The 24027-nt window shown below is 28.0% G+C and overlaps 1 protein-coding gene and 1 long non-coding RNA gene across 5 annotated transcripts; one reads left to right on the plus strand and one right to left on the minus strand.

Moving 5' to 3' along the window:
* Window positions 1-11012: 11012 nt before the first annotated feature.
* On the plus strand, window positions 11013-23174 carry LOC126549089 (low-density lipoprotein receptor-like). Of its 4 annotated transcripts, XM_050197510.1 has the most exons (7): window positions 11013-11112; window positions 11179-11325; window positions 19354-19462; window positions 20349-20483; window positions 20634-20743; window positions 20818-20989; window positions 22938-23174. In XM_050197510.1, the coding sequence occupies exons 1-7, from the start codon at window positions 11080-11082 to the stop codon at window positions 23078-23080; spliced, it is 849 nt and encodes a 282-aa protein (XP_050053467.1). In that variant the 5' UTR covers window positions 11013-11079; the 3' UTR covers window positions 23081-23174. The 4 variants fall into 4 exon arrangements, with proteins under 4 accessions (XP_050053467.1, XP_050053469.1, XP_050053468.1 ...); XM_050197512.1 differs by lacking the exon at window positions 20349-20483; XM_050197511.1 differs by lacking the exons at window positions 11013-11112; window positions 11179-11325 and adding an exon at window positions 19060-19164.
* LOC126549091 (uncharacterized) lies at window positions 19928-22943 on the minus strand. Its single transcript, XR_007603243.1, has 3 exons — window positions 22860-22943; window positions 20271-22755; window positions 19928-20166 (listed from the first exon to the last, which is right to left on the minus strand). It is a non-coding gene; the product is annotated as an uncharacterized LOC126549091 (long non-coding RNA).
* Window positions 23175-24027: the final 853 nt, after the last annotated feature.

The raw sequence follows: 24027 nt of genomic DNA on the forward strand, positions 1-24027 counted from the left end.
TTTTACTAGCCTTTTTTTCTTTTGTTATTAAAGCTAAGTCAAATTCGTTACAAACGATTTTTTTTTTACATAATATATTAACATAATATGCGTTTATCCTATACGATATTAATAGCACTCTACTGTTCTATATATATATACGTAACTGCAGTCCGCTAGCATGAGCCACCATGTTTATGTCGCATTTTTATCGTACATGTACCTACCTACGATATCACGTCAGATCGCATCGATTTTCCGCCGGGTCCGGACCGACGCGCGCAACCCGCAGACGGCCCACTGGCTGATGATGACTTCACAGTGACGTCACGCGACTCCACCGGGCGCTATGTATTATTATTATATTATGACGTTTGTCGGTATATACAGCATTGATGTCATGTTTTTTTAAATGATACGAGCGTGTCTTAACGGTGTATGTACATCATGTATATAATCATATAATGCGAGATAGAGGCTCATACAGTCATACATATCGTTCGACATGATCGGGTAGGAATTTTAGATCGACTAAAAGGTGCTAAGAAGGCTCCTCCTCCTCCTCCCTGTTACTCCCTGTTTACCGCCATCTGATTGCATATTCAAATTCTCCGTGTTATAACGAAAATTTGCATACTACTTAGAAAGTGGCGACGGACTCGTAAGTATTTTTTATTATATTTTTTTAATTGATATTTGGTATTTTGATAGTGGATGGTTTTTCTGAAATCGTGCGCCATCTGTTGGTTTATGACTGTTTTGTAATTTTTTTTGATTTTAGACTAGTTTGGGAACCTTGTATACGCTTATCAAATATTGCTAGCGGAACATACGTTTTTATTTCTAACCTGTAGTTACATTTTTGTGTTTTATGCTTATTTCTTTGTAATGTTTGTAGAGTCTTAAGTCTATTTGGTGTGAGTGTTGGCCCAATATTTTTTTTACCGTTTGTTATTTTACTCCTTTGCTTATACACCCTAAATATTTGTACAATTTTTTCACATCACAAACATCTCTTTGGTGTAGCATTTTGCAGTATTAATGTACACTTTTTATACTTTTTATATTTTTTTTTTTTTTTTTTTTTTTTTTTTTTTATTAGGTAAATTTATACTATTTGGAATTTGTTTCAAATTGGATATCAAATGATCAGAGGTTTCAAAACACTGAATCTGTTTCATAAAAAAATTTAAAATATTGGATACCTGTATCATTTTTATATAATTATTTTTTAACCTGCTGTGAATTATTGTTATGTAGTATAAGCTCTGTTTCAGTACTCTCAATGGGCCACAACAATTGTCGCTTACATTTAAGACTACCATTATCAAGATTGTCTTCTATCGATATTTTGTTTGAAACCTAAATGTTTTATTTCCACATGTAACTTTATTTGTAACTTTCATTTAATAATAAATTACCTGTTTACATAATAAACTTGATGTACTATTTATTGTTTCGTAATTAAAAACCGAGGAAAAGAACCTTTTTTAGACCAGGCTTGAGTCTTAGTGTAAAAGGAGTCAACTATAATATTGTAAATAATATGTTTATGTACAATTGTATTAAATATTTATGAATAAAATCAACATACTTCATCATTAGTGTTATAACCAGACCATCCTGAATAATTGTTTAAAAAGTCATCTGGCTTAAAGTGTTTTTCGCATACAAAATTAACTTTAGTAGCAAAACCATTTACCTTTGAAATGATATCAGTCCAAATATTTACCGAGGTCTTAGGAACTTTAAAAAAGGTACATTTACTAATATCATCTGCGCTTGTGCACAATTTAATTGCACATTTTCTTACCATTTTTATGAAATAAATAAACACAGTTGTACAGAATAGTAACAATAACGTTTATTCTGGAAGTTTGGAGTAATGCTCAATGCGAAAAGTAACTATTTTTAAACAAAATATTAAATATGTCCGCTAGAGTGCATTACTATCGCATAGTTTTGTATCCATAATATTTCCTGACCGGTATTTGGGTATACGTGACCAGTCCATATCATCATAGTTCGTGCTTCAAACGTTTATATGGTTAATAACCAGACAGTAAAAAAAAAAACGGTTTATATCAGTAAAAACGAAAACGGTTTATATCACTATCATGGATGAAAAATGTCATATCCACTTGGCTTGGAATAAACAACAAATTACACTATCACTTGCCGCTAAATTAAATAATATTTAAATTGTTATTTTGTTTAATATTTTATTACTCTTGCATTAGTTGATTAATTGATTAATTACAAATGGACAATGTTTAATTAAGCAAAATTTATGTGTACATATATAGTAGTGTTATAAGAGTATAACATAATGACATCAAACATCAAATTTTAATCATGTTGGGTACATAGTTTTAACAGAAATTATAGTAGTTTGAACTTAATAGATTACTATAATACCTAATTTATTATATATCTAATAGATGCATATTTTAGTATAATAGTATAATAACAGTTAATTTATTAGGTATTTTAAGACTATTCAAGTCATACATTATACTTAATAATTAGGTACATTAATGGAGATAAATAAATAAAAACAGTAACAGAAAATATTATCATTGAAATTAAAATATATATGGTATAAAAATGATATAAAATATTACTGTTATTATATTACAATATATTAGTAATTTTAAAAATAAGTTATTAGGGAAAAAATAGTAGTATGTGGTAGTAAGGTTTTAGTTAAGTACTTTAATTTAAAAAACATTTTTGTCAGTTATAGCTAGAGACTGGATTTATGTGTTCAAAAAACCTTAGAAGTATGCATTATGTTCTTATTCTGTAGAATATACCCTATAAAATAATAAATATGTAAAAAAAAATGTATTTTATTTTCATTATTTTTAACATAATTTATAAAGTATACAAGATTGATGTTCAACCATAGTTTTTAATCTTAAAATCAATACATACAATTTTTTAAGAAATAAAATATGCATATAAACAAAAATAAATACACAGCAATTTTAAGCGATTAATACTATAACAGGTTCACAACTATAAATACTATTTTACTATAAAATTTAACATAACAATATTGCATAGTATGCATTTAAAAACCATTTATATGCAATGAAAAATCACAAATCCAAAATTAATACTTATGGTATTCAAAATTAATGTTATAAAATAGTATCTATCACATTTATATTAGTATAAAATATAAATATCTAATTGATATTTTGTCTTTTTACTTTAATTTAAGTAAATAATTAATAATATATAATTATGTTTTTGTATTGTGATGTTTTTGCCCTATTTTACTATTAATTCTTATTGGTGCTAACCTCAAACAATTTTTTTTAATTTTCTTACTACTTTTTGTTCTGTATCTTCTAGATGCTTAAACAAGGCTGTATCTATAAAATATAAAAACATTATTCAAATATTTTATGTATAATTATTATTATGATAATAATTACCAATAATAATGCCATGAATTGTTGGATCCATAAAAATAAATTTATTTTAATTTTTCCCTCACAATTATACAAGGAGCCACATAAGTCAGTAAACAATAATTGAAGCATTAAATCAGAAGTATCTTCAATTATAGAACAACCGCATTGCTTAAGCCGTTCAATCTAATAAAAGTGTGAACAAATATAAATGCTTTGTTAATTCATCAAATGTTAAACTTATAAAACAATTAATTATTTGAATATTGCATACAATTAATTTTTGTCTTGATGCAGCTAGTTTTAATGATTTTGCTAAATGTTGAATGTCATTTAAAGGAACAGTAAGCAAGTAAGCAAAAGTAATAGTAAAATGTTCTCTGTTGAAATTTTGTGGTATCGAAACATCATCTTCTGATCTGGTTATCAACAATTTATTGAGTAAATCATTGGTTTTCCTATGTTCTTGAAACTGTAATGTCATCAGTTATTTTATTTCAGATTTTTATGCTATGAATACATTTATCTTTAGTAAATCAATACTTAAAAATAAATAGTAAATATTTTTGTTAATTACCTTTCTAAATTGTTTGATTCATCACGGTGGTTTGATAGAATTGGATATGATGGGGAATTTGATGATGAGGCAAATATTAGAGGTGAAAACTGATCATCTATAAAAAAAATTGCTTTAAAACAATTTGAATTGATAATTGTTAAATATGTATTTTATTGATTAACTGGTTTTTTATACAATATGTACCTTTTATTAACAATTAGAAATTAAAATATATCTGTAGATGGTAAAAATTTTAAGAAAGAGTGAGATTTTGGAACATCAAAACTAGGTAACTCAGAATCCCTTAAATAGTGGCTAGTAGATTTCCTTCCTTTACCACTCCAATGGTTTCCTGATTGTGAATATTGCATAAATGGATTGATATTTTCAGGATCTTCAATATTTGGTTTGATTTTGCTCTTATAGTCTTATGAACATCTTAATGAAAATAGCGCCATAAATCAGCTAAAAATACCAATAATAATAATAAATTAGGTATACTTTAATTATTATGTGTCAGATATTTACTCACAAATAAGGATTTTACACATATCATCAAATAAAGGAAACTCTAAAACATTGACTAATACATTTCCTTCTTTTATCACGTTTTTGGTCTTTTACTGTGGTTCTATCATTCATAGGTTTTTTATTCTTTTATACTTCAGCAAATTTGTCTTGCTTTGTCACCCGATTTTGTAAAAAAAAAAAATACATTTTAAAATATAGAAAAACAACGCATAAATACTATTTTTATAAAATAATAAGTCTAATAAACCTTAAAATAGATTCTATAGAGTCTATAGACACATAAGACTTCCACATAGAATTCTGTAGATATATTATACCTAAACTTGACATCTTATAAATCTGAAATGTTTACTAGGTAATATTTATCATAAAACGTATTTCAATGTCAAAAGATTAATCAATCCAATTTCCATAATTACTTTAAATGTCTGAATTAGGTACTTGTTTCCACTTTCCAATTCACACTACATGTCCTAGTCCTGTGCATTATAAACACTGGCTACAACTTCAGCAATGATAATATAACCTACAAAATAAAAAATAAAAAAACACATTAAAGATAGTATTACGATTAAAAATCAATTTAAAAGAAAAATACATGACTTTCAATTATAATAAACCAAAAGAAGCATGATTAATTTTTAATACTTGAAAATTACAAAAAAATAATAATGTCGTTAAACAACCCTTCCTTCTTTTTCATACGGACTGAGGACCGCCAATGGTAGAGTTAACGCCAAGATATGCAAAGGTGAGCATGTCGATGAATACATTTAAGTCAAAATAAGTTTGGTGAACACAAGATTGTTCTAAGTCAATATAGTTAATAGCTAATAAATGATAAATTCAACTATAATTATATTCTGAAGTTAATTAAAAAATTTAAATAGTTTTAAAAAAAATTAACTTTTTCTTTTTTTAAACATTTTAACTACATAATCAATGCTCACCCTTAAAAATATGACTTAGTTAGTTTATTTAATTTAAGTCAAATAATATAATTTTACAATACATTTAATTTATAACTTATATAACCATTCATAACTTTTTTAGTTCAAGACTCTATAGGTATTGACTCTCATCAGGCATGATTTAATAGATATAATATTATGTTCGTCTATGATATTTTAAATAATAATATAAACTGTCCAGCTATTTAAAAAAAAAATTGGATTTAGAATCCCTGGTAGGTATACACGAAATTCTGATTTGTTCCATAATATACCTAATTTTAATACAAATAGTGGAATTTTTTTTTTTTTAAGAGCCATTTTTAACACCGATAGAATCTCCACTGTCTTGGATTTTTTCGTTTTGTCTTAAGTATTTAAAACTAATAATATATATTAATATATATATTATTATATAAATATTATTAAGTAAATATTTCCCTTAACTTATTGAGATTATAGATTATAATTACCAAAACTAATATTAATTAACGACTAAAATATATTGCATGATCTACCACTGTGTTTATTGACATACGTTTGTTTGATATTAATAGTTTTTGACATAACAGAAATGAAAGTGATAAATAATAATATAACTAAAATATTGTTTTTCATCTTGAGTGAAATTTCCAGAGTATATTATATTTATACTATATATAATAGGAATAGTATCTGATAAAAAAAAAAAAAGAAAAAACTGTTAACATCATATTGTATATTAAAAACAACTTCTGTAGAAATTTAGCAATAGAAAAATTCTATGGACAATTTTTTAAAAATAATTTAACATAAAATCATCTGTGTCAATTGGGATCACTATTTAATTTAAACAAAATAAATATAATATTACAATTAATATAATAAGTATAGGACAGTACTTGATGCACTAATTTTTTTTTTTTTTTTAATGCTTTTACACAATACTTGTCTTCAGGTGAATGCTGCTTATGTTAATTATTTTCCTGCTTTTTGTACATATGATTGCAATTTTCTAGTTGAAAGTAACATGAAAGAAACATGTCATATAGCCCAACACTTAGATTTACTGATCAGTAGCAAATTTTGTGCATTGAACTACTTTCTGAAGAAAAACAAGTACTACCATACATTTAATTACCAACCCATCTAAGAAAAATATCTCAATCAATGTCAGGCATCATTATAAACTAATATTCCATTAAGAATATAGAATGAAAGAAAATGTTGTTTTTCAGTTCTACCAAGAAATTTATTATAGACATAATCAGATCTTATGTAGTGATTAAGATTTCTAGCAAATGTTATTGGAATTATTCTTAAACGTTATGTTATTTTAAGACTTTTAGGTTATCCATTTCTGTACCTTAAGCTTAATTAGTTTGGGATTTTCATCAAACTGTATTTTTATATTTTGTTTTTTGCTCTTGTTGAGGCTTTTTATAGGAATATTATCAATAATTTATGCTCTAAATGGCACAATATAATATATGAATGCCATTTTAGAAGAGAGACTATTCCAGATATGATCAAACAGTTATTGTATTGTAATAGTAAGACATTAAAATTAATGAACATAGTTAAGTTTAAAACATCAAAATATACATTGGTAAAGTGTATCTAAAAAAGTATTTATCAGTAACATACTTCCAGTTCTGTTAAAAATCTATTTTCAAACTTATCACGAGGGACTTATTTTGTATAATTGAATTCATATGTACAATATTATGTTTTCACATTACAAGTTTTGAATTGGACACCACAATAAAATTATATAATTCAACATTTCAATAAATCACAAAATCAAAACATGTATACATCATTGTATAAGCTTATCATTGAAAAAATTACACCTGTCCAGTTCAAAAAAATATATTCTTTAGTGCCTCTGCAAATTTAAGTTATGATGGTAAATTATTTAAAACAATGATAAAAAGGATATGTGTGATGCATGGATGAGACTTGATGTATTGGACCAAAGAAACATGTAAAATATTCCAGAGACTTCTTTGAATCACTATTCATCGTTCATCAACAACTAGTCGTTTTAGTATCCAATCTCAAGTTGCATAAGCTGAAAATAATTTTATAATTATATTAGGTTAAGTTAGATTCAAGTAGGCTAAGGATATACTTTTAAATATATCCATGCTTAAGTTTACATACAAATTGAAATATAACAAAAAAAAAGGTAACGTAAGCATGGTTAAATCATTGAGTAATATAGTATTATTGAGTATTACTCAATGGGTTAAATCCACTAGTGTTAAAAATGTCATAGTAACAGATTTATTGTTAAATATTTGTTACCTGTAACTACATGACTAATGTAAACAATTATTGTAAATAATTAACTAGAATAACTTACCCAGGTAGTGTTCATTTTCATTTAGTAAGGGTTAAGGAACTTTATTGCAACAACATTGATTTGTAAAAACTCTAATATTCATTACTTCTGTGATATAAGTGGTTATTATCACCAAACATTCCTTCCATCAAACAATCTGTAACAATAAAACACTGAATATTGACAATGTTTAATAACAAAACACATTGCCCAACATTTAAAAAAAAGCTTGATTCAATAAACAAAAATTCTATTTAGTTGTTAAATTAATACATAAAGCAAATAATGTTATAATGTATAAATGTGTAATTATATATTAACTAAAATTTAAAAACAATTATAAATGAATTTTACTATTTCCCATCATTTTGAATTTGTCAATCACAGTAGCAATGTTAATACTAGATGTTAGTTCTGATTCAGTAAACATTAATAATAAACTATTAAGTTGTTAAGTTGGTCTTGTTGCATAGAACTCTTTAATTTATTTTGTACCATTGTTAGTTTTGAAAATACCCTTTCACAGGAACAACTTGTAACTGTTATTACACTGAATAATAATATTATATTATAATCAAGCCATGCATGAATAGATTCATTATTAGTATTGGTATCTGATAAATATTTTGATAGTTTCATCTTAGATTCCAATATATCTACCGGACATTTACAAATTTTGATAATATTGAAATTGGTGTAATATTGATTACAGGCGTAATCTAGAAAATCATGCTTGCTAAAGCTTGAACTAATTGCACAAGTTCTTGGTTAATCCTCGAGTTAATGCCAGAAATGAGTTCTTCGAACAATTGGTTGTATACAGTTACCTATTTCAAGTTCATTTTTTTTGTTTAACTAAAAATTGAGAATTTGACGTTTTGTCTATAAGAGTAGACACTTTTTTATTAATTACTTCTGGTATTGTACCCTTACCTTAAAAGCAGCGACAAGGGAAACAAAATGCTGTGTAACGTCCTTTCAAAATTCGATTTTGGAACTCTAAGAGATTTTCTGAAAATGTATTAACTGGATCATATACATTCACCAATCACCATATTAACTTTAAACCAAAAATATATAATTAATAATTATATATAGGTAATTTAACTAACAAGCTACTAAAAATACATACCATTATCACTACATAGTTCCTTATTTTCACATTTCTTAGTAAATGTCGAATATGGAATCTGTTGTATTTTCAGCACTAGCTGTTGATAGAAATATTAAAACCATAAAAAAATTAAAGTTTGTTAAATTAATTGTTTTACAATAAAAATACATACCATCATCATTATATAGTTCCTTATTTTCACTTTTCTTTTAACTGTTGAATATGGAATTTGTTGAGTTAGCTGAACCAGCTGTAGACACCAATAATATATATAAATTTAGTCTATCTAAGTACTCTCGATAAATGATTTATTTCTTACATTAAAATTGCCAAAAAATGTATTACTTACAACTGAAAATTGGATGTGCTTGATTTAAAATAATGTTTTATTGGACATTTACTTTTAATTTTTAATACCTAGTTCTGCTTCTCTATAGGCTTTACGTTTTCTGTTTTCATAACCACTTCGTTGACTTGACATGTTTGAAGACTTGAAGTTCTTTATTTAATGACACTTACACAACACCCGATATATTAACAAGAATAATATTAATTATAATAATGTCTGATCATATTATTATTTAGCGGCACTACAATATTAAAATATTACAACAGTAAACATGGTACACTGTACGGACAAGTGACAACTGACTCTGAGTACTGACAACAAATAACAATAAACACTAAACAGTTAACGTTAACCTTAACATACCGATTATATTATTGAGGAAAAGTTTATGGTGTTTGAGTGTTTCATTGAAACCATAGCCTATTCACTATTTAACTATTTAGATAATAGGTCTATGATTGAAACCGACTAATCATAATTCATTAGACTAATCATAATTCATAAGATTATGGGTTTTTCCGCGGATCAGTGTGTATGCGTCCACGAGCCTGCTGGTGTAGGTCCGCATTCCGTTTATCTTAAAATGATTTTTTTACCTCGTATTATGTATATTCAATGTAGTTATAATAACTACCTTGTGTGTATTATAATATAATTATCATTAATCAACTATAATAATTAACTATATAAATAAAAGTCATAGTTGTGTAGTATCATGATAAATTAAATTAAATTATAATTTATTTTTATTTATAATTTATCATATTGTGTAGTATTATAGTACCCACATAATATTTCGTACAGAATGTTTTTGTGAATAAAATTGATGTAATGATAGGTATTAGGTACACAAAAATATTTTATATTATATTATACAATCTGATCTATATATTTTGGTAATCAAACCAACTTTCTAAGTCCAAAATTGCCCAATTTATAGCACTTCAACTAAAATACTGCAAAATACACGCAATTTACAGTTTTTTGACTGTAACTAAAAATAATTATTCTATGATTGTTTAGGTTTGATATTTTTATCCCTCATAATTAAGTTGATAGTTGCACATAATTCTAATCTTAATTTCTGTATAATTTTCACTGTAATTTGTGTATGAGTTAAAACTTATAGCAGAAATTATTAATATAATTAATATAGTATACATAATAATATATAATACAAATACTAAATACATTAATATATACCTGATATATAATTATATACATAATTTTTGAGGGGACTAGAACAATTAATGTAAAGCGTGTATATTATGTTTATGGACCGCATGCCCATAGCCATATGCCCCGCGACACATGAAAATCATATTTTGGAAAAAATATTTGAACGTGTTCCGGCGGAGCTCAAGGCCTAAATTCTATAGGTATGAATGGAAAGGCCAGGAGACGTTTAAAAATGTGTGAAAATATCTAAGTGAACACTTTGACCAGTTTCGAGATATTATTTATTTTGTTCTAAGTACCTACAGTACCTATACATAATATATCTTTTTAAAATACTTAAGAGCCAGATTTATATTGTTACACATTTACAATACCTACTATGTATATTGTAAGTATCCTATTATACTTTCAATACATTTAGTCATATATTATATATTATATAACGTAAATAAGTAATTATTAACGAGACCTCATTATCATTTATCGATGTTAAATATGAAAGTGCACATGTATATGTAAATAATATACACTCATTAAAAAATATGTTAATAATATTATTGCTCAAACAACCTTATTTAACTGGCTAACAACAAATATTAGGAATATGGCAACCTGAATTATTATTATATAAGTAAATATCAAATTGATATATCAATTACCTATTTGCAGTATGCAGAGTAAAGACAAATCGTGTGTCATACAAGTAAGACGTTTCATAAAAGTTTTCGAGTGAAAATAATAATAATAAATAACTATTATTATGATATAGATTGAAGACGATTATACCACACACCAAATAAAGAACAAAATGTTTGAAAATCTGACGAGTTATGGAATCCAGATAATTACATTTTCTTTCATAGTAATAATATATATGCTAATTAGCATCATTCAAAATCAATTAACGCCGATAAAGGTAAGTCACAACTGAAAATGTATTTCGTACGTCTGTAAGACAAACTTCTAGGCCCGTAAGTAGGTAGTTACGATATTTTCTCCATGGCCGATTGAAATTTGCATCGAGAACAGAACGAGACAAACATAGGCTACATGTAATGTTTTTCGCTGTTATTTCTTGTGTCGTGTACAGTTGTGTTCTGTACATCACCTGTGACTGAAACATAGTTAACATGGATAGTATCTACATACAATATAATGTCTACGTTTTACTCTGTACCTGCTGCTGTAATAGTGAAGAATAACATGACTATATGATCAGAGCACGCATGGATGGTTTCTTTTGCATGCCGCACATTTCCTTCAAACGCGCATAATGATGATGGTGACCTGGTTTTTGATTTCTTTCTTCGCTCACACATCACACACTCGCAAACACATAATGTACACTCACACACACACGTCCATAAATCACCTCTCTCTCTCTCTTTCTCTATCTCTGTTTTTGACCAAAGTTTTGACTTTGAATCGTCTTCAAGAGTAAAAATTTGTTTTACTTAACGTTATTATTCGGTTAAATGATAATAATTTCAATCAAAGAATAAAATTACACATAATTTGTCCTACTAATAAACGACATGGGCGAGAATGTGTTGTGAACGGCCTCTAGAGCGGACCTACTGCCCATTTAAGGAGAAGACTGGTGACTCGGTCGAATCGTAAAAAACACGTATACCGAATTGTATTTTGTTTTTGTCTGCGGGTGTGCGCATTGTTGACCCTAATAATAATTGTCTAACTAGTTTAACTGTTTAACTAGATTAGTGTCTATAATTCCGTTATCTAACAATTTATAAATTATTTTTTTTTTTTTTTTTTATATATAATATAAATATACTAATATACTTTATATACTACTATTTTATACATACTATGTTTGTATATATTTCCCTAATTATTATTTACTATCTCTTTAAATAGTTGTAAATGGTTCATATGAACTCTTACTATTTTGTTATTCTTCCTAATTGATACATTTACGGGTTCATGGATCTCCACGATTTCTTATGGGCCTATCCAATTAGGTTCTAACTTGTTTTTCTTTTTCATATTTTTCATAAGTACCTTATCTCCTATTTCTAACTCTATCGGGTTAATATGTTTATCATAAATAGATTTCGATTTTAATTTTGCTTCTATTAAATGTTCCTTTGCCATTTGCCTTGCTTCCTGCATACGAGTTCTTAAATCACTTACGTAATCATTGTAATTATACCCCTGTGATGGTGGTTTCAAAAAACTAGATGGAATGACCGGTTGTATACCGAATACTAATTCATACGGTGTGAACTTATGTGCGGTATGTGGTGTGGTGTTATACATATACATCGCATAACTTAACATTTCACACCAATTTTCTTGTTTTTCGTCACTAAAGTTCCTCAAATATTCTTTTAATGTTTTATGGCTACGTTCAAGAGCACCATTGGTCATTGGTGAATAAGCTGTGGTTTGCATTTTATTAATTTTTAATAATTTGCACATCTGTTTAAATAACGATGATAAAAAAATTTGAACCTTGATCACTTAATATATTTGTAGGGATTCCGAAATAACAAACGAATTTTTCTACAAATGTCTTAGCTATGGTCGCTGCGTCCGTGGTTTTTAAAGGATATGCCGCCGAAAATTTAGTTAAATCATCTTGAAGGGTTAAAATGTACATGTAATCATTCCTTGATTTCGTCAGAGGTCCTACTATATCTAAAGCTACTCTTTCGAATGCTCTCGATGAAGTAGTGGTAATTACCAAAGGTTGTTTACTTTTCCGTTTTTCCTTATTAATTTGACACGGTTTGCAATTGTTAATATAGTTCTTAACTTCTCTTTACATGCCTTTCCATTGTACCCATTGACGTAACCGTTTTACTGTTCTAGAAACCCCCTGATGTCCCCCTATGCACGTCATATGTTGTTCTTCAATTAATGCTTTTTTTACTTCATCGGAAATTTTGTAATCTGTATATATTTTTACTTTAATATCAGTACCTTTGAAAATGTATCGTAACATACTCCGAACTATATCATAATTATGGTCAGACATTATTTTTGGAATTGCTAAAACTGTAATATTTTCCTTTACGCATACGTTTTTTACACTAATTAACGTTTCGTATAGTATTTGATACGTTGGACTTTGATTAAACGATTCTTCCGTAAAAGCATATAAATATTTCCTACCACTATCACGTACTACTGCGACCTCCTTCACCTTTGTGTTTCTGAATACCTGGCTACCTATGTGCCCTAATTGATTAATTTACTCGCGTAATACATTAAATTTTAATTGAACATCTACCGTTATAGTAAAAAGTATATCATAATCGTTCGGAATATCATTATATGTTTCATTAATTTCTTCGATATTATTATTTATATATACATTGTTGTTATTCATAAATTCTTCGAACGACATTTTATCCAATTTTTCTATTACGCATATACGCGATAATGCATCTGCATTACTGTGTTCCGTGCCCGGTTTATACACTATCTCGTAGTCGAATTCCTGTAATAATATACGCCACCGTGCTAACCTTGAGTTCATGTCTGATACGTTAAATAGCCAAACTAGTGGCCTGTGATCCGTAATTATTTTAAATCGTTTTCCCCATAAGTAAGGCCTAAAATGTTTAATACCAAAAACGATACCCAAACATTCTTTTTCGATTGTAGAATAGTTTACTTCACTTGTATTCAGAACTCTCGACGCATAGGCAATTGGTTTCCCCTTGAGACAGTACACAACCTACAGCGTAATTCGAAGCATCGGAAGCTAATAAAAACTCCTTGTCGAAATCCGGGTACTGTAATATTGGTTCTCTAGTCAAAATATCTTTCAATTTTTCGAATGCGTATTGTTGTGCAACTCCCCATGCAAATTTTGTATTTTTCTTAAGTAACAAAGTTAAAGGCTTCGCGATTTTCGCATATTCCTCAATAAACCGCCTATAGTAACCTGTTAATCCCAAAAATGCCTTAATGTCGGTCGTATTTTTCGGTATTGGTACTTTTTTTACGCATTCTACTTTCCCTTCGTCGGGTTGTACCCCCTCGGCTGATAATTTATGTCCTAAAAATACTACTTCCTTCCTTAAAAAGTGACATTTACGAGGTTGTAATTTCAAATTGTTTTCCCTAAGCTTCACAAAAATAAACTGTAATTTCTTAATCATAGAACTAAGTGACTCAGCACTTATTACAATATCATCCAAATACACGTACATATTTAGGTCTTCACAGCCTGTCAGTAACGCATGCATTAATTCCGAAAAAACCGCTGGCGCTGTTTTTAAACCGAAAGGCATTTTCAGCCATTCCCAATGACCCGTAGAGGTCGAAAATGCTGTTTTATGTGTGTCCCCGGGATGTATCGCAATTTGATGATAGCCATTTGCAAAATCTAACGTGGAAAAGTACTTCGCATGACCTAACTTATCTAGAATATCAGTAATTAAAGGAAGTGGCCAAGAGTTTCCTTCCGTAATTAAATTTAGTTTTCTGAAATCCACGCATAATCGATATTTCTTTTCACCGTCTATCCCTACTTTTTTTGGAACTAAAATCAACGGATGATTCCACGGTGAATTGCTTTTTACTATTACTTGTTGTTGTTCTAAAATTGCGACCTGTCTATTTATCTCTTTTTTTTGTTGTTCAGCCAATCTATATTGACGTGTATTAATAGGTGGGTGATTAAGTGGTGTCTTAATTTTGTGTGTCACGAGATTCGTACCAATAATCTTATCTCCTTCTACAAAAAACACGTCTGAAAATTCATAACATAAATCCGATAAAGCCTTAAGTTCTTCTTCGTTAAGATGATCAGTTACTAACTGTTCCGAAATTATTTTAACTCTGTCCGAAAATTTAATTAATTCTGACCTACTATTACTATCAGTTTCAAAGTACATGATTGCTTTATCATTACTATTTTCACCTATTAAATCGGTCTCAATAACCTCCGTATCTGTATATAAATCCCAATTAATTTCGTTCATTTTAAACTCTTGCAAACTAACACAGTTTTCTGAAATATTAATAACATTTGCCATGATTGCATTATTTTCACATAAAGATATAGTATTTCCTAACCATATTGATTTGGATAAATTTTGCTTATTAATTACGACCGAATCGCCATTATTAATGTTTTCATTTGAAACCGAAATAGTTAACACATTATTCGATCTCGGTGGTAAGCTTATCATATTTTCTTTATTTTGCTGCCTATCAATTATCATTTCGCCTTTCCTTAAATTAAGTGTTACATCATTATCGCTAAAAAACGGTATACCAAGAATTCCGGTCATTGAACCTGGAAACTTATCATCGACTACGTGAAAAACCGTATCGAAATAATTATTTTTATCAATAATCAAATTGATTTTAATAATGCCTAAAGTTTTTATCGAATTCTCGTTAATACCTATTAATGTATAGTTGATGTAGCTTCAACCGGTACATTATTTTTTATCGCCGATAATTTAATGATGTTCAAATCTGCGCCTGTATCAATTAAAAACATATTTTCTTTTCCCATTAAAGCACTTGATTCAATTTTAATCTGATTATTATTTAACGAAATTACTTCTTTATTTGTTCCGTGTTTTAACATAAGTATTGAACTATTTTTAATATCGCCTATCGTTTTTATTGTCGCTGAGGACGATGAACCTTCACTAATTTTCGATTTTTGTTCGTTATTGTACTTAAGTTTACGGCAATCCTTAACTATGTGACCCGGTTTTTTACAATAATTACATAAAATTGTTGAATATGAAGTACTACTACTACCGTATTCTTTTTTTACTATCGACTCGTTTTTCACGCTGTAGTTCGTATCCCAACAAAAACACTACGCCAAACTCCGTGTAAAAAAACGCTCAGTATAAAAAAAATCCACCTCAAAAAGTTGTGATATCATTTTATAGCTATGTATAAAATATTTAAACTATATAGGAATAGATATATTATTATAATTTATGTTAAAATTCATTGCTTATAAATTGAACTTAGCTGGTGACATTATTTAAAACTCATGAGAGTTCATTTCGTATTGAGTATACATGTTATCTTTGAAAATGAGTGATACTAATTAAGTGTTATATAAATTAATTGTTATAAATTACCTACTAATTAAGTGTTATAATTTTAAAGTCACCAGCTAAGTTCAATTTATAAGCAATGAATTTTAACATAAATTATAATAATATATCTATTCCTATATAGTTTAAATATTTTATACATAGCTATAAAATGATATCACAACTTTTTGAGGTGGATTTTTTTTATACTGAGCGTTTTTTTACACGGAGTTTGGCGTAGTGTTTTTGTTGGGATATCACTAATTTTTTTTATGTTATTATTATTATTATTATTATTATTATTATTATTATTATTATTGTTGTTGTTGTAATCATTATTATTAAATATTATAATGTCATATATGTATTATTATATATCAAACATTTAAGTTTTTAATTATTTTTTCCCATTAATATAATGTAAATATCTCCCCCCCCCCCGAGGCCACCGTTCATACTTTATTTGAGTATCATTACACCTTACCCAATTATTTTGATGCCTTATTAAGTTTGTATAATGGCCCTCGGTCATTTGTTCCCCATGATGACATATAACTGAATGCACTCGATAATAGATTGAATTAATTTTTAATTTTGTAGTTGGAACTTGATTAATTATTAGGTTATTAATTTTATTTTGGAAATTGTTGGACCAGAGTAATACTTGTAGCATTACATATTGAAAGAACAATATTGATAAATGATAATATACGCGAGCCGTTACGTATTAACTGAAAACACCACCACCGCAAGCGCTGTGACAAAGCACGCGCGTACGGTAAGTGTGTGTGTGTATCTCCTCAGTGGGCGGGGAACTTCATGCGGGCCGCAGGGAATATTATCGAATAACATTTTCTTTTTTTGCCATAAAAATTCATAATATATTTGGCTATAACTCCATTTATAATGTTCAGATCGGATTAAAAAGTGCAGCATGCACTTCTACGGAACATTTCCAATAAGATTGGTGCATTGTAAAACTAAATTATTGTACAAGAAATTAGGTATGCATTGTCAACTATTTTTTTTCGTGATTTCAGATGCTTCCTGTAATTATACCCGGCAGTTGTCGCGCGTTGTGATTGCCGATGCGTTCATTTTAAGGCGTTTTTTTTTTAATACTTAGCGCGACCCTGCCGGGTCGTTGGATTACTCTTAGGTTTTTTACATTCCCTACTTAGATGACCGTAACCTTCGCAATTAAAACACTTAGGTTTTGAAAAAGTGAAAGTGTTAGTTTTGTCAAATTTTGGTTTTAAATTTTCTAACGCCTGTTCTTCTTCTAATGCTGCTTTAATCATTTCTTCAAGACTACCTAATTTCATTGCCCTCAATACTGTTCTAATTTGAAAATATAGTCCGTTTACAAAAATATTTTGCGCTTGCGTTGTCAATACCTTAGAAATAGTTTTACTTTCCGTAGTAGATTTATCCTTTGTCATTTCGTTAATTAATCTATATAGAGCTAATTCTACCCTACCTGCATAGTCTTGAACTTTTTCGAATTTAGCCTGCGTAATTGAATTAAGTTGTTTTGATAAATATGTCTCCGAAAAATTGTTCCCAAAATTCGCTCTAAGAACTGTTATTAAATCTTTATAATTTGCTATTGTTTTATGTTGCGTAATACATAACGCTTTGCCGGATACATTGCATAGTAACGCTTCTAACACGTCATTAACAATTGCATCTTCAATATGATTAAAAACGAACTCGCATTTTTTTTCGAAAAGATTTAAATCTTGGGATGGTAATCCTGCAAATTCTGGGAGCATCCTAATCGCGCTATCAAAACTTAACTTGCTCATTTTAATAAGTTCTATTTGTTCCGTTAAAACTCCTAAGTGTGCTAGGTAATTATTTCTTTGTTCACCTGCTTCGACCCTACTAGCTAAATTGAAAAACCACTCTAATTCTGTATCTATTTCTGACATAAATAAAATATTATATTACCATAAAAATTGCATGTTCACTTCTTTGACTCGATTGATGATTGAATTGGCGTAGATGTTGATTGCAGTTGCTCTTTCTGTTGATTGCAGTTGAATTCTGTTGTTGATTGAAGTTGACTTGATTTTCTGAATGCAGTTGAATTGTTGATTGAAGTTGACTTGATTTTCTGACTGTAGTTGACTTGATTTTCTGAATGTAGTTAAATTGTTGATAGAAGTTGACTTGATTTTCTGATTGTAGTTAAATTGTTGATTTCGTTGAATTCAAATTTAGAAAGACGTTGTTTTTATTTATTTTTTTTTCTAATTCAATTTGTAGCTTAAAACATTCGACACACCGCTGCCACCAAAATGTTGTAACGTGTCCGCTTCAGCACTCGAAATAGAATTAGATGTATAATAAAAATACACAACTGTTTTTAATATTCAAAGTATTTATTTAGTAAAACATAACAAACGTCTGTTCTGGATTTAGAAGTACATACTCTCGTCGTCTCTCGTATTCGACTCCCCGAGTTTGTCTAACACTTTCTTATTTATGCTATTCGGAGTCACCTTGTTATGATGACGTCCGTACGATCTCAAGGTGTACTCTATTTCTAGTCAACACCTTTGACCTACACACAGGTTTTCCTATAATATGGACTTTTAACAAAGTCAACGAATGTCAGTACAAACATACTTATACATATTACTTATATACTAATAATGAGGATTATTACAGTACCCAATCAAAATAGATCAGGTCTAGAGCAGCAGGTAAGAATTTCATTTGCCTGTTTCAATGTTCATCAACTGACCATCAACTAGGTTAAGAGACGTGCGAATTTTCATTGTCTAGGTTACCGCTGTCTTAGAATAATTCCGCTAATTTACGTTCACTGATTATAATTAAATATTTTATATATGTATAATGATTTTTATGGTTTTTTTGGTTTATTCTTATAGTTTGATGGTCTGGACTTGCAGGACAAATCACAGCCCAGTTCGGTTCCAATCATGTACGTTCCACCTCATCTGAGGAACAGACCGTATAATTCCAGAGCAGTAGAACCAGGTAATTTATGTTTATTAAATATATAACAAATAAATAGGCATATTACCTATTTTTTTACAATTTAGTTCAATTTTACACCCACAACAATGCATCATTGTTTTCTTTGTTCTGTTCTTTGTCATAATAATATTAACATTTTATTGATTAAAAGTGTGATTTGATTATTATCTTAACTATTCATTAAAACCAAATACAATTTTACAACTACATTATTGTTTGTTTAATTAAGTAGAAGTATTTATTTATTATCATTCAGTTTTATACAAATTTATAGTTAAAATCTGGGTTAAAACAAAGCAATTAGTTTTTTTGTTTAATTTTTTTTAGTTTATAACTATAATATTGCAGGATCTTACTATACATCATTAACCTATTTATGTGTCTTGTTAATATCTATTGCTTATTATTAAATACGTTAAATATTAAACTATTATAATGAGTAACATATTCATATGTAATCACATTTTAAATATTTTGTTGCGCTTTTAAATTTATTTACCTTCGCTTTACACTTTTTGTTATAAAACACTTTGCTGCTTGTCCAATACATAAGTAGAACTATAAATACAAAAACTATAGGTATTTTGTATTTTTAAACCATTTATATTTTCTAACTGCCTATGTATTTTATATTTTAATGTACTGTACTTGTATCAACTTTGTAACATATCCTGCACAATTATAATCAGGTATTTGTGTTGTCTCTGCAGGCATTACATAATCACTTTTCTTTTATTAAATTATACATATAATGCACCAATTTATGTTTTAGCTAAATTTTAGTTTTAATATTATATGGTTTTATTACTTCTTGCACGATTTTGTCAACTTCTATTGTGGTTTTCGCTTTTGGTGATGGTGGTTGTCTATGTTAACAAATCTTCAGCATCTTGTCTGATTGACGAGTTCCGCTGTAACGACGGGCGATGCATTTATTATACACAATATTGCGATGGTATACCTCACTGTTCCGACGGTTCGGACGAAGAAGAAACGTGTTTGGAGAAGAAAAATAGAATTGGTTTGTCCTTATATAATTGAGTATATTTAGGTATATCGTTTGTTTTGATTTTGAATAGTTTAGTTTGAATAGTTTTGAATAGTTTAATTTTAGGTACCTATATTACATATAATATAGTTAATAAATTACGTACCTACCTATACTGTTTAGATAACTCACGAGATCGTCCTGCTCCAATAATCAGAGCTGTTGGTCGCAACCGAGAAGTAATCGAAGGTGGACACACTAATCTCCGGTGTGTGCTTCCCAGATCAAGCGAAGTGAGTAATATTATTAGTTATAATTCATAATAAATAGATCTTTGTACACATCGATATTTAAACACTTTCAATAGCAATACACCGTGAAATGGAGTCGTAACCGATCACCACTTCCACATGATAGTCAAATACGAGGAGACGTATTAAGCTTACGAAACTTACGTTTAAAGGACACTGGTCGTTATTTATGTAAAGTTCATAGTCCGTACGGTTCAACTTATGACTACATAGATCTCCGTGTTCTCCGTAAGTCATAAATTTAATTTATATAATAGTAGTGGTATCGTTATAATTATTTCATATTATTCTTGGATTTTTTTAAGTCATCGTAGTTTTTTTTTAAATTATGGATATCTTATAACATAAAACGCATATTTGTAGATTTTTATTAGTCATGTAGTATAATTAGGTGGTGGTAATTTTTAAAAATAAATGCATTATAATGTATCTACATAAAATGCTTTCTTCTGACTCAACCGTTTGAAATATCGATTTAATAATAATGAGTATTAACTTTACAATAACTCTTATAGGTAAATTGGTACAGTAATATAGTAATAATTTATAAATGTCACATTATTCGATATTATAAATGTTTAATCTAACTACTAATACCATTTATTATAAACATAAAGTATATTTTATTGTATATGCAATAAAATGAATACACTACCTGCATATTATATGATATTTTATAAATTATAATTTATAAGCAATGCTTATACTAAGTCTACTGGCCGAATCTAAGTGTAATATTTGAACTTTCCATTTTGAATTTTTATTAAATTTACATCAATTAGATTAATTGAATAATTACTCAGTTTTAAAATAATTAATGATGCGTTTTTTACGTGTAATTTTTGTGGGTATGTAATACGTATATGTGACTGTTTCTTTACTTCTTCGTTTATTTGTAAATTACGGAAAAATATACTACCTATTTTATCATTTTCCACTTTTAATAATCTGGTTTACTATGATTTTCTGTTTCATATATATAGTTTTACTATGCACAAGTATCTGTTTTCTATATACAGGATGATTTACCAATAATGCAAATCCCTTTTTTTTCAATAATGTGGTTATTTAAAATCAAATTTTTGAAATTTTTAAAAAAGTATACAGTCTTAAAGACCTTAGACCATGTTTTAAAATTATTGTGATTCAATTTACTGTTTAAAGGAGTTTATCGTGAAGATACTAACCTTTATTTTTCAAATGAGAACTCTCTTTACTACTGTAAATTATTAAGCAGTATAAATTTTCTAAAAATGTTGAAGTATCAACATAAAAATTCGAACGTGTAGTTTTTCATTTATATGGTTATAAAATATGGTGATTTATACATTTTAGTGATTATTATATTTCTATCAGCGTGTATAATTTGTAAAAATGGCTCAAGTATAATAAATACTAGATCCAATGTTACATTAGTTTTATATTTTTTGTTTTATCCTGCAATTCTAATGACTATTATTATTATTATTAATAATTTAATAATTGAAAAACTACTAGTTTAAATTTTAAGCTAGATACTTACACCAAAATTAAAAATTAAATAGTTGACCTAACAGGGGGTTTTTATTTGAAAAAAAAAGTGTATATCACCTTAAAAATTGTTTAAGAAATACAAAAAACTACAAGAATTTAAAAGTATGGTTTTTAAATTTATTCGAAAATTAGAATTTAAATAAATTCATTATTAAAGAGAAAAATGAAGTGAGCATATTTGGTGAATTACCCTGAATAAAATTAAAATCAGATAATCACATTTTAAATATTTTGTTGCGCTTTTAAATTTATTTACCTTCGCTTTACACTTTTTGTTATAAAACACTTTGCTGCTTGTCCAATACATAAGTAGAACTATAAATACAAAAACTATAGGTATTTTGTATTTTTAAACCATTTATATTTTCTAACTGCCTATGTATTTTATATTTTAATGTACTGTACTTGTATCAACTTTGTAACATATCCTGCACAATTATAATCAGGTATTTGTGTTGTCTCTGCAGGCATTACATAATCACTTTTCTTTTATTAAATTATACATATAATGCACCAATTTATGTTTTAGCTAAATTTTAGTTTTAATATTATATGGTTTTATTACTTCTTGCACGATTTTGTCAACTTCTATTGTGGTTTTCGCTTTTGGTGATGGTGGTTGTCTATGTTAACAAATCTTCAGCATCTTGTCTGATTGACGAGTTCCGCTGTAACGACGGGCGATGCATTTATTATACACAATATTGCGATGGTATACCTCACTGTTCCGACGGTTCGGACGAAGAAGAAACGTGTTTGGAGAAGAAAAATAGAATTGGTTTGTAATTATATAATTGAGTATATTTAGGTATATCTTTTGTTTTGATTTTTTTCAATAAATTTTTGTCAATTAAAAAAATAAAAAATTGTTCACATAAAACATTTTATTTTTTTTTCGTATTATCGAGTACTACCATATTACCAAATTATATCTTGAAATAGTAAAAAAAATCTCTCTTTATATATATATTATATACAAACGAAAGTGTCCTTCTAATTCATAATCAACACAGAGTTGTACCTATTACTTATTAGAGTTATCGATTTGAAATTTTGAGGATAGATCAATATTATAATTTTACCGTGCACTAAGAAAGGATTTTTCAAAATTTTGATTTTAAGGGATGGAAATCGACATAAATAAATATTAGTATTTAAATTGAATTTATAAATATTGTCTGTTTATAATACCTAATAAACTACCTATAAAATAATAATTGCTGTCGGCTGATAACGTTTGGTGTACGCATAGATAATAAAAGAATTATTATTCTAATTTATAATTATTACTCTTCTATTATCTATGGGTGTACGTGTTTGGGGGAAATGTCAATTATAATTTTAAAATGTTATAATGTTATCTTATCGCCGTAAATTATTTTATGTATTTTTCATATTATTATCGAAGTATATTTTAATCAATTTCGTATTTTCGTCTTATCGCGTTGTACAATATAAATCGAAATACTTTTATTTTTATCATAGAAAAATGATTTTAAAAATATAGGTAAATTATTTTTCAAAACCACTCACTGCGATGTAACATTCTTAATTATTAAAATCTCGCCACTGATCATATTTATATTTTACGATATGAACATGAATCGTGAACACTGAAATTTTATATGATACAGACTACTGCCGCGGCGTGCACAAAGGACACGGCGAGAGGATTGTGAGTCATAATTTATCATTTACGGTGGATAGATCTCCTCCCTCACATAGATCGATAG

The sequence above is a fragment of the Aphis gossypii genome, chromosome 1 (assembly GCF_020184175.1).
Source record: "Aphis gossypii isolate Hap1 chromosome 1, ASM2018417v2, whole genome shotgun sequence".
In the NCBI taxonomy this organism is placed as follows: domain Eukaryota; kingdom Metazoa; phylum Arthropoda; class Insecta; order Hemiptera; family Aphididae; genus Aphis; species Aphis gossypii.